At 30.8% G+C, this 17,500-nt stretch overlaps 1 protein-coding gene across 1 annotated transcript in view; it reads left to right on the forward strand.

The window, feature by feature from the left end:
- The first annotated feature begins 14,228 nt into the window (after positions 1 to 14,228).
- The window catches only part of HELRODRAFT_188121 (hypothetical protein), a 10,751-nt gene continuing 7,479 nt past the window's right edge, over positions 14,229 to 17,500 (forward strand). The window contains exons 1-7 of the mRNA XM_009011598.1: positions 14,229 to 14,455; positions 14,783 to 14,868; positions 15,103 to 15,244; positions 15,711 to 15,820; positions 16,042 to 16,170; positions 16,329 to 16,434; positions 17,376 to 17,437. Of these exons, the coding sequence (XP_009009846.1) occupies positions 14,313 to 14,455; positions 14,783 to 14,868; positions 15,103 to 15,244; positions 15,711 to 15,820; positions 16,042 to 16,170; positions 16,329 to 16,434; positions 17,376 to 17,437 (778 nt within the window). The 5' untranslated portion in view covers positions 14,229 to 14,312. The remainder of the gene's footprint in view (positions 14,456 to 14,782; positions 14,869 to 15,102; positions 15,245 to 15,710; positions 15,821 to 16,041; positions 16,171 to 16,328; positions 16,435 to 17,375; positions 17,438 to 17,500) is intronic.

Here is a 17,500-nt window from a genome sequence, read left to right on the forward strand (position 1 = left end):
CTTCTTATGCTACTGCTGTTACTACTGCTGCTGCTACTACTACTGCTACCACTGCTGCCATTACTGTTACTACTACTGTTAAAAAAAAAATGTAAACGTGATCAACACAGAAGCTGTTATTTACATCTTGACGTAAAAATTGTTAGCCATCCATCATATGACATTATTTTCACAGTTATTGTCAAACATGATGTCCTGGTTATGACATTAAACTGACCCTCACTGCCTTGTGAGTGATGTTGGATCATCAAAGGCTAGGCCCACCGATTATAACTGTGGTTGCGTAAGGAAGGGCCTCCTGCGTAAAAATTAGCCAAATAAATTACTTATGATGACAGAAGTGACAATGGCCCTCAGTATCCGGCAGAAGAGGGTGCGCGAGGGGTATTTCGGTTTCATCATAGGTAGCCAAACGGCGGGGAAAATGTCGTCTAAACGTGTGTTGTTGTTGTATTGTCAAACATAGTCATCGGCGTCGCCGTCGTCGTATTAGCAAAGGCCAGGCAAAAGCAAATAATTAGATTAGGTATCCGGTCTGTTTCATGTTAGATGAGGTTTTGCTGCTGAGCGTCTAATGGTTACTTAAAATATAAAAATGTTACTATTATTATAAGTAGATGAAATGAAGAATGCTTATATTTAGGTCCTAGTATCATTTTTAAATGGCGTAGAGTTTTTTCTCTGGATACCTGGCGTCTGCAGAGCGTCTAATGGCTTTTTTAAATATAAAAATTACTGTTTAGATACAAAATTACATAGAAGAAATGATGAATGCTTATATATACGCCATTTTTAAATAGCGTAGATACCAACAGGTTCCCCTTAAAGTCTAACCACTTCTCCTTCACAATAAATTGCCCTAAAATATTGAGCCCTCATGAACTCCGGTAGACGAACAAAGTGTGTGCCAAGTTGAATAAACTGAGGTTGGTTTGAAAGATGTGAATTGAACGAAGATAGAGTCGTGTCGGCGATATATTTAATTCCATATGATTATTCAATAATCATTGATTTATTTTATATTAATTCTATAAATTGGGTTGTAATAAATTGTATACAAAAAGCCGATTTAAAACATATTGAAATAATATGTAATTTAATATATTATATGTGTTAAATTACATACAAATTTATTTATCATAATAAAGACAAACTCACATGAGTTTATTTCAATTTTTCATTAAAATAACTAAGTTTTATTATTTATTGTTACTTTACCAAATTTAGTATTTTTTTTTGTCATTTCCTAATCCAGGTGTTAGTTCGCTGTATATTTATATATATGAATAATACCGGCTTACCTTTGAAAAAAATTTGAAATTGGTGAATGAGTGACGCCATTTTTCGTTATAAATGTGTTACTATTTATGACTATAAATTAGTAATTGGTGAAAAGTTTCATGATTTTTAATTTCATTTTGAACTGATTTCGTTTATTTTTACGTTGGAGCCAAAGCTTTCTTACTCTGGGGTCGATTAGGACATTAGGAGGTTAAAAATAAAAAAAAATTAATATTAATTTTATTAACTATTAAAAACTAGTCACATTTTTATTTCAAAAAGTTGAAGACGGTTTTCTTAAATTTAATTTAAATTTAAATTTCATTTAAATTTGAAATTAAGTATTTAAATTTGAAAAAATTAGTTTTATTTTGTTAGTAAATTAAAGATAATTAGTAAATCATAATAAATTAATTATTTAATCAACTATAAATAAAACGTTCTCAATCTAAATTCTTTAAAATGAATCTGACCGACTGTTGTTAAATATTTTTGTATTACCAACACCAGTACTAATTGGGTAGATAAATTAAGTTAGTGAAAAAAAATAAAAGTAATTAATAATCATAATAATTGAACTAGATTAGTATTTTAGTAGTCATTTGATCTTGTGACAACGATAACAATAATAAAGGGATATACATATACAATAAATCAAAGGTTGCTTACCCCTAATTTAAAATATTATTTTTTATATCAATTTATATTTTATACAATGATTTATTTTTAATTTATTTTAGATAAAATAACGATTAATTTTCTATTTTACTTTTAATTTTAGATTTCCAATTTTAACTTCTTACTCTGGTTTTATTTTTAAATAATACCAACTAATAGAGCACCAAGCCGAGAAGGTTGTTCCAAATCGCAACCACCCGCATTCGCTCGGGTCTCTACCAACTAACTACCTAACTTATTAACTGTGTGTCATTAGTTAGATGAATTGCTTGACATCTTAGCAAAATTGGAGATGCCTGACAGATATCCAAATAGGAACACCTATATTTAATCTCACTTGCCTCTCAAGTCTTAGACCATGTATATTACAATGGTAGTATTAATTTTTTAAAAAGTGTGACACATACAGATACTAACAAACTGACAGACAGACAAACAAACAGACAGACAAACGAACACAATAGAATACTTTTGCATGGATAGCTCCATTAAAATTTAAGATATTTATTTCGCTATATATATATATATATATATATATATATATATATATATATATATATAACCGGGTCTCTCGATGCAAAACCGTAGATTGATTGATATATATTCAATGTATTTTCATAGTCATTTTTTATTTACATGTTGTATTTTTTCAGTTTATTAAAATGTACTAATGAGAAGATTTATAACCTATGAGCTATTGGGATTGAAATTTGTAATTTGTTGAGACATGCTAAGTGTTGAAGCTATCTGTTGAAATATAAAGGATGTTACTACAACTACTGCTGCTATTGTTACTACTGCTGCTGCTGCTACTACTACTGCTGCTACTACTACTACTGCTTTTGTTGTTATTACTATTACTACAACTACTCTACTAATGATAATAAAAAGAATACTAATACGAGCAAATAATGAACACTTGTGCTAGTGCTATTTAAAATGAAAATAATAGATTTAAAATAAAATCCAGATCAATTCAATGTAATCCAATACTTTTGCTGAAGCCATGGTACTCATTAAACATTAACTGCATAAGAACATGCACACACATACAAACATACATACAAACAAACACACACACATACATGCAAACAAACAAACACACACATACATACAAACACACGTGCATACAAACAAGCAAACACACATTCACATACTCACACATGTATGTTAAAGCACATTCACACAATTAGCTGAATGATTAATTTTCCAGCTGCTCCAGAAATGTTCAGTCTTGCTCTCTCTCTCTCTCTCTCTCTCTCTCTCTCTCTCTCTCTTTCTTTCTTTCTCTTTTTCTCTCTCTCTCTCTCTTTCTTTCTCTTTCTTTTACTCTCTCTTTTATACATAGGAGCATACATATATACAAACATATGCACTTTACATTAACACATTCATTCATACCTACATACTTACACACATACAAACATACGTACGTACATACATACATACATATACACAAACGAACGAACAAACAAACATACATACCTACATACAATACAATACAAACCTAAATAAACAAATGATTGAATCAATATCTAATCTACATTGTTCAGTGTACAATTGTAACCTGACTGACAGCAAGCATGTAATGTTAGCATTTGGTACTTTTTCCATTGCTATTGAGTGATTTTCTGATTCATGGTCATGGTCATCATCCATATCATCATCGTCGTCGTCGTCGTCATCATCACAATTACTATACATGAATCTTCATCATCACCATTATCATTCAAATTACTTTTACTATCATCATCACCGGCGGCAACATCATTATCATCATCAACATCCTGCCATCAGTATTATCAATGAAATGTCTTCATTATAATACCAGCATTAAATCTTCTTTCTCTCTCTCTTTCTTTCTCTCTCTCTCTTTTTCTCTCTCTCTTTCTTTCTCTTTCTCTCTCTCTCTCTCTCTCTCTCTCTCTCTCTCTCTCTTAATATTATGTATGTGGGGGTAGGTTTGTTTATTGGTATGTAGGTATATGTATTTTGTTATAAGTTACATTGTTCAAGTACACTCTGATGCTCTAGCATAAGGAACAATACACACAGGCCCACACACACAAACAAGCAAAGGTACTCATAAAACTTTTTTAAAAAGTGTGTTGTAATGCCAATAATGAATGTTGGTAATTTAGAATTTTTGGTTAGTCATGTCCCCCCCCCTCACCCTCCCCCCCCCCGGATGAATGCACGTTTGTATGTGTGTATATTTATATGTGTGTGTGTGTGTGTGTCTGTGTGTGTGCGTGTCTAATGGATGGTTGAATACATGAACTGATGTGATTTAATTATCCCTTATGGCATTTTTACTGCATGACTCACATTTTAAAAAATTATTTTTAAAATAAAATTTTAAAAATAACTATAATTATGTTATTATTAATAATTATGTTGTTCTTGCTATAATTATCAATGAATGAATGAATGAATAATTGAATGAATGAATGAAAGTTTATGTTCTTTTTATGGAGACTACATATAATTCTGTATGCATGCATGTATGTATGTATGCATGCATGCATGTATGTATGTATAAACTTATGTAGCTTTTATGTATGTAAGTAAGAATGCATGTATGTATGAATGTGTGTTTGTGAACCAGAATTGATTGATTGATTGATTCAGTATTACTCACAAGTATATATTCATCCAGTTCTTAAGTATATAATGTGTGATATATTCATATATAAATATATTACACACATGTATGTTTATTAATGATTGCTCTTCTGAATATCTTAACTAAAGTTGGCTCCTCCTACTTATATATATATATATATATATACATGCATTTTCATATGTGGGCATATATATATATATATATATATACAAATTTACATATATATATATATATACCTTATGGAATATGAATCAGCCTATCCTGAACTGTTTTCATTGTTCCTTCTTGCTTGAAATCAGGGTGAGTGTGTGTCTTTGTGTGTGTGTGTGTGTCTGTGCGTGTGGTTTGTATGTTAATGTGTGCATACTTATATCCATGTATAAATATAGTAGAATGCATATTATACTATACATATAAGCTAATGTGCAATGTGTATATTTCTATTGTTATTGCAATGTTCCAAGTTTAGAAGATATCATGTGTGAGTATTATATATATATATATATATATTATATATATATATATTATATTATATATTAGTGAAAAAAAATAAAAGTAATTAATAATCATAATAATTGAACTAGATTAGTATATTATTTATATATATATATATATATATATATGTGTGTGTGTGTGTGTGTGTGTGTGTGTGTTTGTGTGTTTTTGTGTGTGTTTGTGTGTATTTATACAAACAAATATAAATTGAAATATAGATTTGAAATAGTATATAGTATAAGTATATAGATTATATATACTTATATATATTATATATATATGTGTATACAAAAGATAGTTTGTCTATATGTAAATATATATCTATATATTTATTCTATTCTATACTATCTACATCATGTGTTTGCTTGTTTGAATGACTTGGTTGAGTTATTTGACTCATTGTTGCTTTATTTATGTAACTGATTGTAACTGGTTGATTTGAAATTTTAATTAGTTAATTAAATAATTAATTAATTCAGTTAAAACTGGTATCTTTCTATACATATATATATATATAAATATATGTATGTATGTGTTGGATTTGTTTTCAGATTTTAAAGTTTATATAAAAATTTTACTTTTTATTTTAATTAATTCTATTATAATTATAAATTATATGATCAATCAAACTGTCTGTCAATCCAACTAACCATCCATCAATCAATCAATCAATTTGATTAAATACGATAATCTAGTTGTTGACATTATTATGATTATTATTATTCATTATTATTATAGCATATATACTGTGACAGAAACACTACTTAAACGATTTTAAATATATTTTTTACTCTCAAGCACTTGCTAATCAGGATGGTAAATTTTATTTATTTTCACTCTGGTATATAATTAATAATTCTTGATTGATTTCATTTGGATTTTATCTTCTCTGTCGATGAAAGAATCTTCCAATTTATATATTGTTATTATACTATAGTTTCTATATATGAGGGAATAATTACATAATATAACTATTATAATATTAATATTAATAATAATATTATTAATGAAATAAAAATAGCTTATCAAACTATAGAAACTTATTTCTTTAATTAAAGAGGTTTTTATATTGTGTTGAAAATTAATCACCATAATTATTATTGTTATTGTTGCTGATGTTATTTTTTCGTCATTGTCATCATTAATTATTGTAATTAGTTACCATTATATTATTATTGTTAGTTAATTGATTAATTGACTAATTAATTAAATATTTAACATTATTATTGTTGGTATGCGTATGTGGTATGTGGTAATTACATGGCTGCTTTATTTTATTTATTATATATTTATTTTTATTTCTCTCTGTAATTGATATCCAATTATAATAATAATAATAATAATTATTATTATTATTAATAAACAAATAGTTATTATTTTTATTAAATGAATGATTGAATGAATGAACAAGTGAGTGTAAGAATGAAAGAAGTGTAAAAATCTATAATTAATTCTTCTAATTTTAGACCTAATTTTTATCGAAATTGCATTTGTTAGAAAAATAATTTAGTCAGGTTGAAATAATAATAATAAAAATAATAATAAATAACGACAATGATATTAATATGAATCATAAAAATAATTATATGAGTTATGATGTTTATTGTGGCCATGGTTATTGTTATGATGGTATTCCTCATACTATAGTTCAGGGGTGAGCAAGCAAGAAGGGCCACAAATTTTAAAAAATTCTCCCCGGGTTGAAAAAAATTACTATTTAGGTACATACGCGGCCCTTGAAAGATGAACTAGTTCTCAATGCTGGCCCCACAGCAAAAAGTTTGCCCACCCCTGCTATAATGGTATATACAATTATTAAAGATGACGTTGTTGTTGTTGTTTTTGTTGTTGTTGAGGATGTTTATGAGATTGCATGGTTTTTGTATGTTTCATTGGTAAGCAACAAGAATAATGATAAAAATTAAAATATTAAAATTAGATGGAATGTGAACATCAAAAATCAAAATTAGCAATGATGTCCATATTTATGTCCTTTAAAGGCAATTCAAAACTCTTTGATGGATGATAAATAATACATAAACACACACAAACATACACACACACGCACGTACACACACATATATACACACACAATATCATGTTACATAGGTTCCATCTGAATGTAAAGTAGTACCAATGTTCATATGAACATGTGTGTGTATTGTGTATGTGTGTATATGAATGTGCCTTTGTGTTGTGTGTATGTATTGTGTGTCTATGTATGTATTTTGGTGTATTTGGCTCGACGTCTGTCTATCTATATGTATGTTTGTTTATTTGTTTGCACGTTTGCCTGTGAGTTGTGTTAATATTTTGTATGTTTGTCCGTATGTGTGTGTGTGTTTGTGTGTGTGTGTGTGTACTATGTACTCGTAAAATAAATAGGCTTTGGGGTTATAATCATATTGGGATTTAATTTAGCTGAACCTAAAATCATCAATCATCAACCAATCAATGCAAACACACACACACGTATACATACATATGTTTACATACATTTGTATACGAAATTTTATTTGCTTCTCAAAATTGAAAATTAAAAGATACGTACGTTGCAATGCTGTAACTTTTTTTCGTATGTTGTGTATGTATGTACGTATTTATGTATGTATGTATGAATGTATGAATGACTATGTATGTACGCGCGTATGTGTGTTTGTCTTTATTTTCGTAATGTTTATACAATGGAAGGCGATAATGAGTTCTGTGTTGCAGCATTAGTAGTAGTAGTAGTAGTAGTAGTAGTAGCGGTAATAGTAGTAGTAGTAGTAGCAGTGATAGTAGTAGTAGCGGGGATATTAGTAGTAATAGTTTTCAATTTCTGCTTCAGCTGATGATGAATGACTTCCTTATTTTTGGAGTATTTTTTTTCCACATTTCTTTGCTTGTTTATTTGATTGCCTATATTTTTATCAACAACAACAACAATAATAATAATAATATAACTATAATAATAATATTATTAATAATAATAATAATAGTAACAACAATAAAGATGATGATGATGATGATTATTATAGACAATTGAACTATTGCTAAACAATTAAACTTATCTTAACATGTCTTTTTTTTTATCATGCTTAAGTTTCAGGTATGTTTTAAATTGCGTAAACATAAAACATTCTTGCATACCTGTGTGTGTGTATGAGTGTGTGTGTGTGTGTGTGTGCGTGCGTATGTATGTGCGTATGTATGTGTGCATGGTTAATTTTAAAATAGATAGATAAAAAACTAATAAACGAAAAGTTGGTAGACAGATTTATTGAATTGGTGATGCCACTCATCCCATTTTCTGGGAAGGCATCAATGAAACCTTACATTAAGATTAGGAAGATTTATTTTGTACGCTGTATAATGTATATTATTTTGTATTATTTGATGAGTGTTTTGTATTGTATAATGTTTATTTCATATTGTATAATGCGTGTTTTGTATTGTATGATGTTCATTTTATATTGTATAATGTGCGATTTGTATTGTTTGATGTTTTATTTTGTATTGTTGGTATTTTTCATTTTTAACGCTTTCCGCTCATTCTTATACATTCTTTTGATATATATATATATATATATATATTTATATTTATATATATATATATTTGTATAACCCACTGGCAATATTATATCATCTTATCATACGGAAATAGTTGCGATATATATATATATATATATATATATATATATATATATATATATAGCTGTGGATATATATATATATATATAGTTTTTGTGATATAAAATGATAGTATAATTGATACGGAATAATTCCTAATCTGACTTTTTCCCATGATTTGGCATGAGAGCATGAGTTGGATTGTATGTGTGTTGTGTGTGTGTGTGTGCGTGTGTGTGTGCGTGCGTGCATGTGTGTGCGTGCTATTATGTAGCGCCATCAATATTACAGTTAAAAGGTTGAGGAAATATCCAGAAAACTTCGAATTCGATTGACATTATTAATGATTACTATGCTAATCATCTTCGTCGCCATTCATTCGCTCATCATTATCGTTACTGGCTTACTTACTATAGACTTTTTGGTCACGCTGTGTTGGTTTTCTTATTGTTAATGTAGGTGTTCATCATTTGGTGACATCTTTATCTTTGTTGGCTTCATTTTTTATTATCACCATCATCATCTTTAACATTTTCTTCACAAATAATACCATCATCGTCATCGTCGCCATTATCGTCTTCTTTATCGTCCTAGTCACAGTTTCCTAATTCATACTCATCATTCTCATTACGTCATCATCATCGTCATCGCTTTAATTTCTATGATTTATCTATTTATCGTCATCGTCGTCATCATTATTATCGTTATTTTCAGTAACCCCTTTTTTTTACAACCTTACAAAAAAATTTTTTTTCTTAACTCGCGGAACCCCTCATGGCAGGCCCTTGCGGTACCCCGGTTGAAAAACACTCCAACTCTTTTACTAATCATCGTCGTCGTCATCATCGTCGTACTAGTTTAGTCTTCAGTAGTAACTGTAGTTGGATAGTTAGCTATTTATTTATTTAGCTTTATTTATTTAGCTAATGTAAAAACAGACTCTGACTATGTTTTGTGTCATCTTGAATTTGAGAATTGTTTCATTCATTGCTATTCTTGTACTGTTAAAAATACGGCTACTACTACAATTACCTTTTGACTACTACCACCACCACTACTACTACTACTACTACTACTGCTATTACTACTACTACTACTACTACTACTACTACTACTCTAATATAATCACTAATTATAACTATGAAGTATTTGTTAGTTTAAAGGAACACAAATTACACTACCTTTTACCATTAATAGTCATGTTACTTTTATAATTGCCAAAATTCTCTCTCTCTTTCTCTCTCTCTTTCTCTTAATTTTTCATATATATATATATATATATATATATATATATATATATATATATATATATACTCGTTATATGTTTATATGTTGGAGTGTGTGTATTTTTAATTCCTATTCTTAACCTTTGAACCAGGATTCGGATAATTAGTTGTATTTGCTTGAGTTGTCTTAAGTAAATATAATTAATTAGCCGTAGTAATAATAATAATGATAATAATAATGTTAATTTTTATTGTTGTTGTTATTTTATTGTTGTTATTTTTATTAAAAATTTAATTTTCTTTTTTTACATTCAAAAACAGAACTGAAGACCATGATTTCCACATTTTTCAAGAACACCCTCCACGAGTCACTAAAAGACTTATTATCAAAATTATTATTGCCGCAACCACCATCATCAGCAGTAGCAGCAGCAGCAGTAACGACATCAACGACATCATCGTCATCTTCGAATCCAGATATGAGAGCGCTTAAACAATCAACGGAAACAAAATTTACACCGCCATCGATGACGTCATTATCTACGTCATCATCTCTCTCGCTATGTTCGCTGGCGTCATTGTTTCTGCTGGGAACGTTAATTTTTTTGCCCTCCCCCTCCGTTTGTAATGGAATTGGTTGGTGGTGATGTATGCTTATTTTGTACGCTCACACACACACACACATATACACACACATACATACATACATACATACATGTTTGTACACACATTCCTTCGTTTACATATAACTTACTAGGCTTATTGTTCATATTAAATTCATTTTTTTAAATTTATAATTTATAGATTCTTTTTTTAATTGTTCTTTGTTCTCATTATTTTTATCAACCTCTTACGCTTTTTACAATGCCTTTAATGTTCTCATATGTTGTGCTTGTGTATGTATTTATGTATGTGTATGTATGTATGTATATATACATGTATTTTTATTGTTTGTTTGTTTGTTTGTATGTATTTATATATGAATGTATGTATGTAAGTATGTATGTATGTATGTATGTATGAATGACTGTTTCTTATATATACAAATACACACATAGATATATACATACCTATCTTCACACGCACACATGCATACATTTACACATAAATACACAAGCACTCACATATTCACACACACACACACCCGCACACACAGACATTTATAACATTTCTTACAAACATCAAAGACCATCAAAACTAACTTAGACAGGTGTTTATGGGGTAAACATTCTTATATTGATGAGAAAAAGAGATAGTGAGAAAAAAAGAGAGAGAGAGAGAGAGAGAAAGAGGGAGAGAGAGAAAGAGAGAGAGAAGGACATGGAAGTGGATGACTAAAATAAACAATCATGATTAATTGTATTGTAAAACAGATCTCCAAGGAAATCATTTTAAAATATGAATGTGAGGATTAGAGTGTGTGCTGGTTGGTTTGTATGTGTTGTGTTTGTCCGTAGGCATGTGCGTATCAGTGTGTATGTTTGTATGTATATATGTATGTATGTTTGTAAGTATGTATGTATGTGTATGTTTTTTTGAAGTATTCTTAAGTATGAATTGAAGATAGGTAACGCTTGAAGTGATTAAGCTGTGTGAAAGAGAAATTAAGGAAAAACCCGGCAGGTAAAAATAGTTGCTGATGGTGAGGATGAAGACGTTGTTTGTGATGATGAGGAGGAGGAGGTGGAGGAGGAGGAAAATGATGATGGTGGAGGCGAGGGTAGCCATATTGATGACGATGACGACCATTAGTGCTTTTATAGGTCATCGTTCAAATGTATTCCACAGGTCTTTATCATCATTATCACCACCACCATCATCATCATCATTATTATTATTATCGTCATTACTATCATCATTACTTTCATCATCATTATCAGGATTGTCGTCATCGTCACCATCATCATCATCCTCGTTGATTATTAATAACGTTGTTTATAATTACCTAGCTAATATAAAAGTTAGTTTCTGTACTATTTCAATAATTATTATTTTCATCTTGTTACTATCATCATCATCATCGTCGTCGTCATCATCTTGTCGTCTAGTTAATTAAATTTGACTTTTAGGGATTGTGATAATGATCTCACATCTTTGTTTTAAAATTCAATTTGTTAATTTTGTTTGCTTTAAGCAGTGAGTTTGTGTGGTCTGATATAATATATATATATATATATATATATATATATATATATATTTTCTATCTGTTTATATGTGTATATGTTTGTTTGTGTGTGTGTGTGTGTGTGTGTGTTTGACTGTATGTATCACACATACATACGTACACACAATCTAACATACACAAATATGTATACACACATGTACACATACACACACACACACATATATACTCTTACACCCAGTAGAATCGCTGATGAATATTAAATGAACTCTTCTGTGAACTTACTGAAGTTCTTTCTGTCTCTGGCGCGGAAAACAATGTTGCATAACTTATTGTTGTTGTTATTATTATTATTATTATTATTGTACTCTTTATTATTATTGTTGTTATTGTTATTGTCAATACATTTTTATTATTATTGTCTGGGTGACAGTATTGTAGTTTCATAATCTATTGTTCGAATTATAATTTATAATTTTTGCGTGTGTGTGTGTGTGTGTGTGTGTGTGTGTGTGTGTGTGTGTGTGTGTGTGGTATATGTGTGTGTAAGTTTTTGATATCAAAACCAACAATCATTCAAGTGCAGTTAGGAATATTAATGAATAGTTAAAATTTGGCAGTACTGCATAATACTATAATTTAAGATTGCTGAATAAATTGTATGCTTGTTTGTGTGCATTTTGTATGTGTGTATGTTTGTGTGTTAGTGTACATTTGTTTGTATGTTTGTATTTATGCTCGTATGTTTGTGTGTAACTGTTTGTGTTTGTTTTTGGACATGAGAAATAAAAATGTATGCATGTGTGTTTGTTTAAATATGTACCTATATGTGATTTTGTATGCATGTATTTGTGTGTGCGTGCGTGTGTGTGTGAGAAAGAAAGAGAGAGAGAGTTTATGATACATGATTTATGTATTAATAATTTGATATGTTTATGATATCTTTGTCTCCAAGGATTTTAATTGGTGGTGGATGTAATTGTTATAACGTGATAGTCCCACTACACTTTGTAGCAGCAGCAGCAGTTGTAGTGTGGTAGTAGTAGTAGCAGCTATAGTAGTAATAGTGATGATAGGATTGGCAATTGTGCAATGACATTTATCTTGAGATTTTACTTGAGATTTGAAAGTATGGTAAAATAAGGCATACACATATTATACAAACACATACATACGCGCACGCACACACACACACACACACACACACACACACACACACACACACACATACATACATACATGCACATACATGTTTACGTCCTGCACTATGTCAAGTGTTGTAGATAACATATTTTAATGGATGAATGAATGAATGAATGAATGAATGAATGAATGATTGAATGATTGAACAGTTAATTTTTATACTCATGTATATAAATATTTATCGGTTTTTTAGTAGTAACTACGGATACGGTGGCAGTAATAGTAGTAGTAGCCGTAGTAATAGTTGTAGTAGTAGTAGTAGTATTAGAGTAATAGTAGTAGTAGTAGTAGTAGTTCTGTTACCTAATTTAGTTTGAGGGCATGTTCTACTTCTTTGTTTGAGAGGCTTGCAGTTGCTGCTGGTGCTGTAAGATGATGATGATGATGATGATGAAGAAGAAGTAGATGATGGAGATGTTGTAGTTGAGTGTGGTGATGATGATGATGATGATGAAAAAAGATGATGGTGGTGTTGTAGTTGGTGAAGATGATGATGTTATTGCTGTTTTAGCGATCAATTAAATTGAATTATGATTTTAAATTGTTTGAATTCAATTTTTAATCAATTTCCTAATACTAAATATGGCAATAAATAGAGAGAGAAAGAGAGATAGGAAAGAGAGCTAATTGTCAAATGAATTTCTCAGATTAAAATACTATTAGATTATTCATTGGTTATTTGCTTTCTGTCCTCCGGTTTTATGTTCGTTCATTCATTTATTTATTTATTTATTTATTCGTTCATTCAACTATCCATTCATTCACTCATTTTTTCACTCAGTCATTCATTCTCTTAGTTGGTCTTTCATTTCGTTTTCACGGTTAATTAATTTATTTGCTTGTTCGTTTTTCGTTTATATTAAATGTTATTTTCGTTTATTTATTCGTTCATTCACTCATTCATTCATCATTCATTCATTTTTTTCATTTATTCATTTTGGAATCCATTCAAGTTTTACCCTGTTGGTCATAGACCGAGCAGTTTTATTTAATTAAAGCCTAGTGACTATTGATATTTTTTTTTTAAATTCATGAATGAACATGAATGAATGAATGAACGAATGAATGAATGAAAGAAAGAATGAATGAATTCCTTCATTCAGGCCCTATCCAACCGCCGATCATAAAATCCCGTCACCCGGCATTTGATTATGCCAATGACATGAAGGAAAAGGCGGATACTTGTGTAGCTATTGGAACTCCTCCCATACAGTTTGTTCATTCATTCAGTCATTCATTCATTCAGTCATTCATTCATTCATTCATTTGTTCGTTCGTTCGTTCGTTTATTTGCTTGTATTTTTATTGATTCGTTTGTATTCATTGATTCGTTTGCTCGTTCATTCATCTGTTCATCCATTTGTTCATTCGTTCATTCGCTCATTTGTTCGTTGGTTCGTTTGATCGTCCATTCGTTCGTTTATTCATTCGTTCAAGTTAACAAAGAAATGTATGAATGAATGAATGAACGAATGAATGAATGAATAATAATAATAACATCACTAGAAATATTAATAATTATATTTTGTAATTATACAGCTACTACTGGGAATCAGAGAAATCTGGGCAAAAAATACCGGGCCCAACTCTGAATTTTTCCAAACATTTTTCCAGATCAGAGGAAGGTCATCATCTTCATCATCATCATTTTCATCATCATCTATTTTCTTTCTAATTTTTCTTCTTATTCGTATTCTTTATTAACAATATCCAACATCTTCCTTCATTTCATTTCATTTGTTTGCTTGCTTGTTTGTTTGTTCATTTATTCATTCGTTTATTCATCCATTTATTCATTCATTCATCAATCAATCAATTGATCAATCAGTCAGTCAATCAATCAATCGATTCCTAATCAGGCAACTACTACTGTGTAGCGACAAATGCATTTGGAGTAGCCCAATCAAACGTCACCAAATATATTTTCCAAAAGGCCTCGTGCTCTTCTTCTTCCGTTCCGAATAATATCTTTCTCTTGGAGGGCTTTTCCTACCAGCTACCGTAAATTGTCTACATTTCTTTTCGGCCTTCCAACACTCAGAGGCGTAAGATAGTAAACAAAATAAGGAGTGTAATGAACTATAAACCCCGTAGAGGTATTTATGTAAAAGACTTTGGGTTGTAGTTTCCCAATTTTTTGTGTGTCGGAAGTCTTACGGTGAGTTGACCCGTGTCCTGTGTAGGTTTTTTGGGGAGTTTTGAGACCGTAGAGACCGCACTGTGATTCATTTTTTGAAGGCTCCCAGTAGAAATTTCAGTTACGCCTCTGCTACTCTATTTTTTATTTTCAAGAATTATTTTTTTTAATGATTGTTGTTATTAGCGGTGTAGCGGTTAATTGAGAACCGGCGAATTTGGTAGCGGCGCTACTTTCTAAGCTAAATAAAAACGCTATCGCGAATTTCGAGTCAACTTGCTAATTATAACTTTGATCCTCACTAAGGCCTTCCTTTCTTTGCCACTACAGGTGCGGTGTCGAGTGTATACCTGAAGGCACGTGTGAGATCCAGTGGAAGTGGCTGTCTGGCTACATCCCTTTCACACCCAGAACTGATATGCGATTTGATCCATTTAGTGGTTTGTCTGTTTGCGACTTTTTGTCTGTCTCTCTGTTTGTTTGTTTGTTTGTTTGTATGTCTATGTGCGTCTGTATATTTGTCTCTGATTGTTTGTATGTATGCGTTCTTTTGTGTCCCCGAACGTCTGACGGTTTGTACTTCTGTATGTTTTTGTATCTGCCTTGCGCACACACACACACTCGCACGCACGCACGCACACACACACTTACACGCACACAGGAACCATGCACATCAACTACGTAGACAGCAGTATCAGAGATCTTTTGTCAGGAAAAACTTTAATATGTTCTGGCAAAGCTGGTGTCACCACGGTTGAGTGTGCCAGTCATACTTTCACCTATTCAAGCGGTTATTATGATGATGGTGATGAGATGATGATGATATAATAATAACTAGTGAAGATAGTGATGCTGCTGCAGATGCTGGTGGTTACTTAGGATGATGATTATGATGATGATGATGATGATGATGATGATGATGGAAAATTACTTCTTTTTTCATTCAAGACCATCGGCCTAAGACGACACCGACAGAACTGAAGTTTAACACGGAACCAAATCTTTTGGCATTGTTGGGAGACAGCATTACTTTAGACTGTTTTTTTGTTACTAGGTAAATTTAAACTTTACCTTGCTTGTTCATTTATTTATTTATTCACTTATTTATTTATTCAAGTTAGAAATTTCAACTGACTTGCGTGTTAAAGATGCAGCGAATAGTGAATTTGGCGAAAGGTCATATCGCCGAATAGTTAGCTGATCAGCTGCTCGGTCGATGCCTGGAAAACCGCAGTCTTAAAAAAGAAATATCTTTTAGAATGTAAAACAACCTATTTAAAAAAAACGGTATACGATTCGTGTCTATCTGAAATTCTTTATCAAGTTTATAAAAGTTTCTGCGTCTGTCAGATCCTGATTTTTAAAGAATAATAAAAAAAAGAAGATAATATTCCATCTCTTGTTCAAATGCCGATGTTTTATTTAGCAGCTCTGATGGCTAAAATAAATTTTTCGAAAATAATAATCAATTATTATCGTTTTAGAGTGCCAAAGAGTGATGGCTCTAACAGAAATTGCGCTACCTTCTGCTGACAAACCTTTAAAAATTGCGAAAGTCAAATTTCAAATTTCGGTCGAACATTTCATATTGTGTATCGTCTAACACCACCTCGGCATAGTCACCATTCTCTATATCATCACCATTATTATCATCATTCTGATCGTCTTTACCATTACCAACAGCTTAGTTACTAAGGTTGCTTTTTTTGTATTTAACGAGTGTCTTGTATTCTTTTGGGTACACCTAAATGAGGGAATGCCTAATTTGACGTCGTCTATTTTTGTATATGCCACATTTGGGATATATATATATATATAAGTATATTAGAGTGTGTGTGTGTGGGTGTGTGTGTGTGTGTGTGTGTGTGTGTGTGTGTGTGTGTGTGTGTGTGGTTGTTTGAATGTGTGTTTGTCTGGGTGTCTATCTGTCTGTCTGTGTATATGTATGTATCACTAACGTCTATATGATTGTGATAATCTTTATAACGATCATAGGGATAGATGCACGGTTGCCTGGGAGATGAAGAGCAGTGATGGCGACTGGAGACCAGTGAAATGTTATCACCATTATTACCACATCACATTCATCATCGTCATAGCCACCATCCATCATCATAATC

This window comes from Helobdella robusta (assembly GCF_000326865.2).
Source record: "Helobdella robusta unplaced genomic scaffold HELROscaffold_1, whole genome shotgun sequence".
NCBI lineage: Eukaryota > Metazoa > Annelida > Clitellata > Rhynchobdellida > Glossiphoniidae > Helobdella > Helobdella robusta.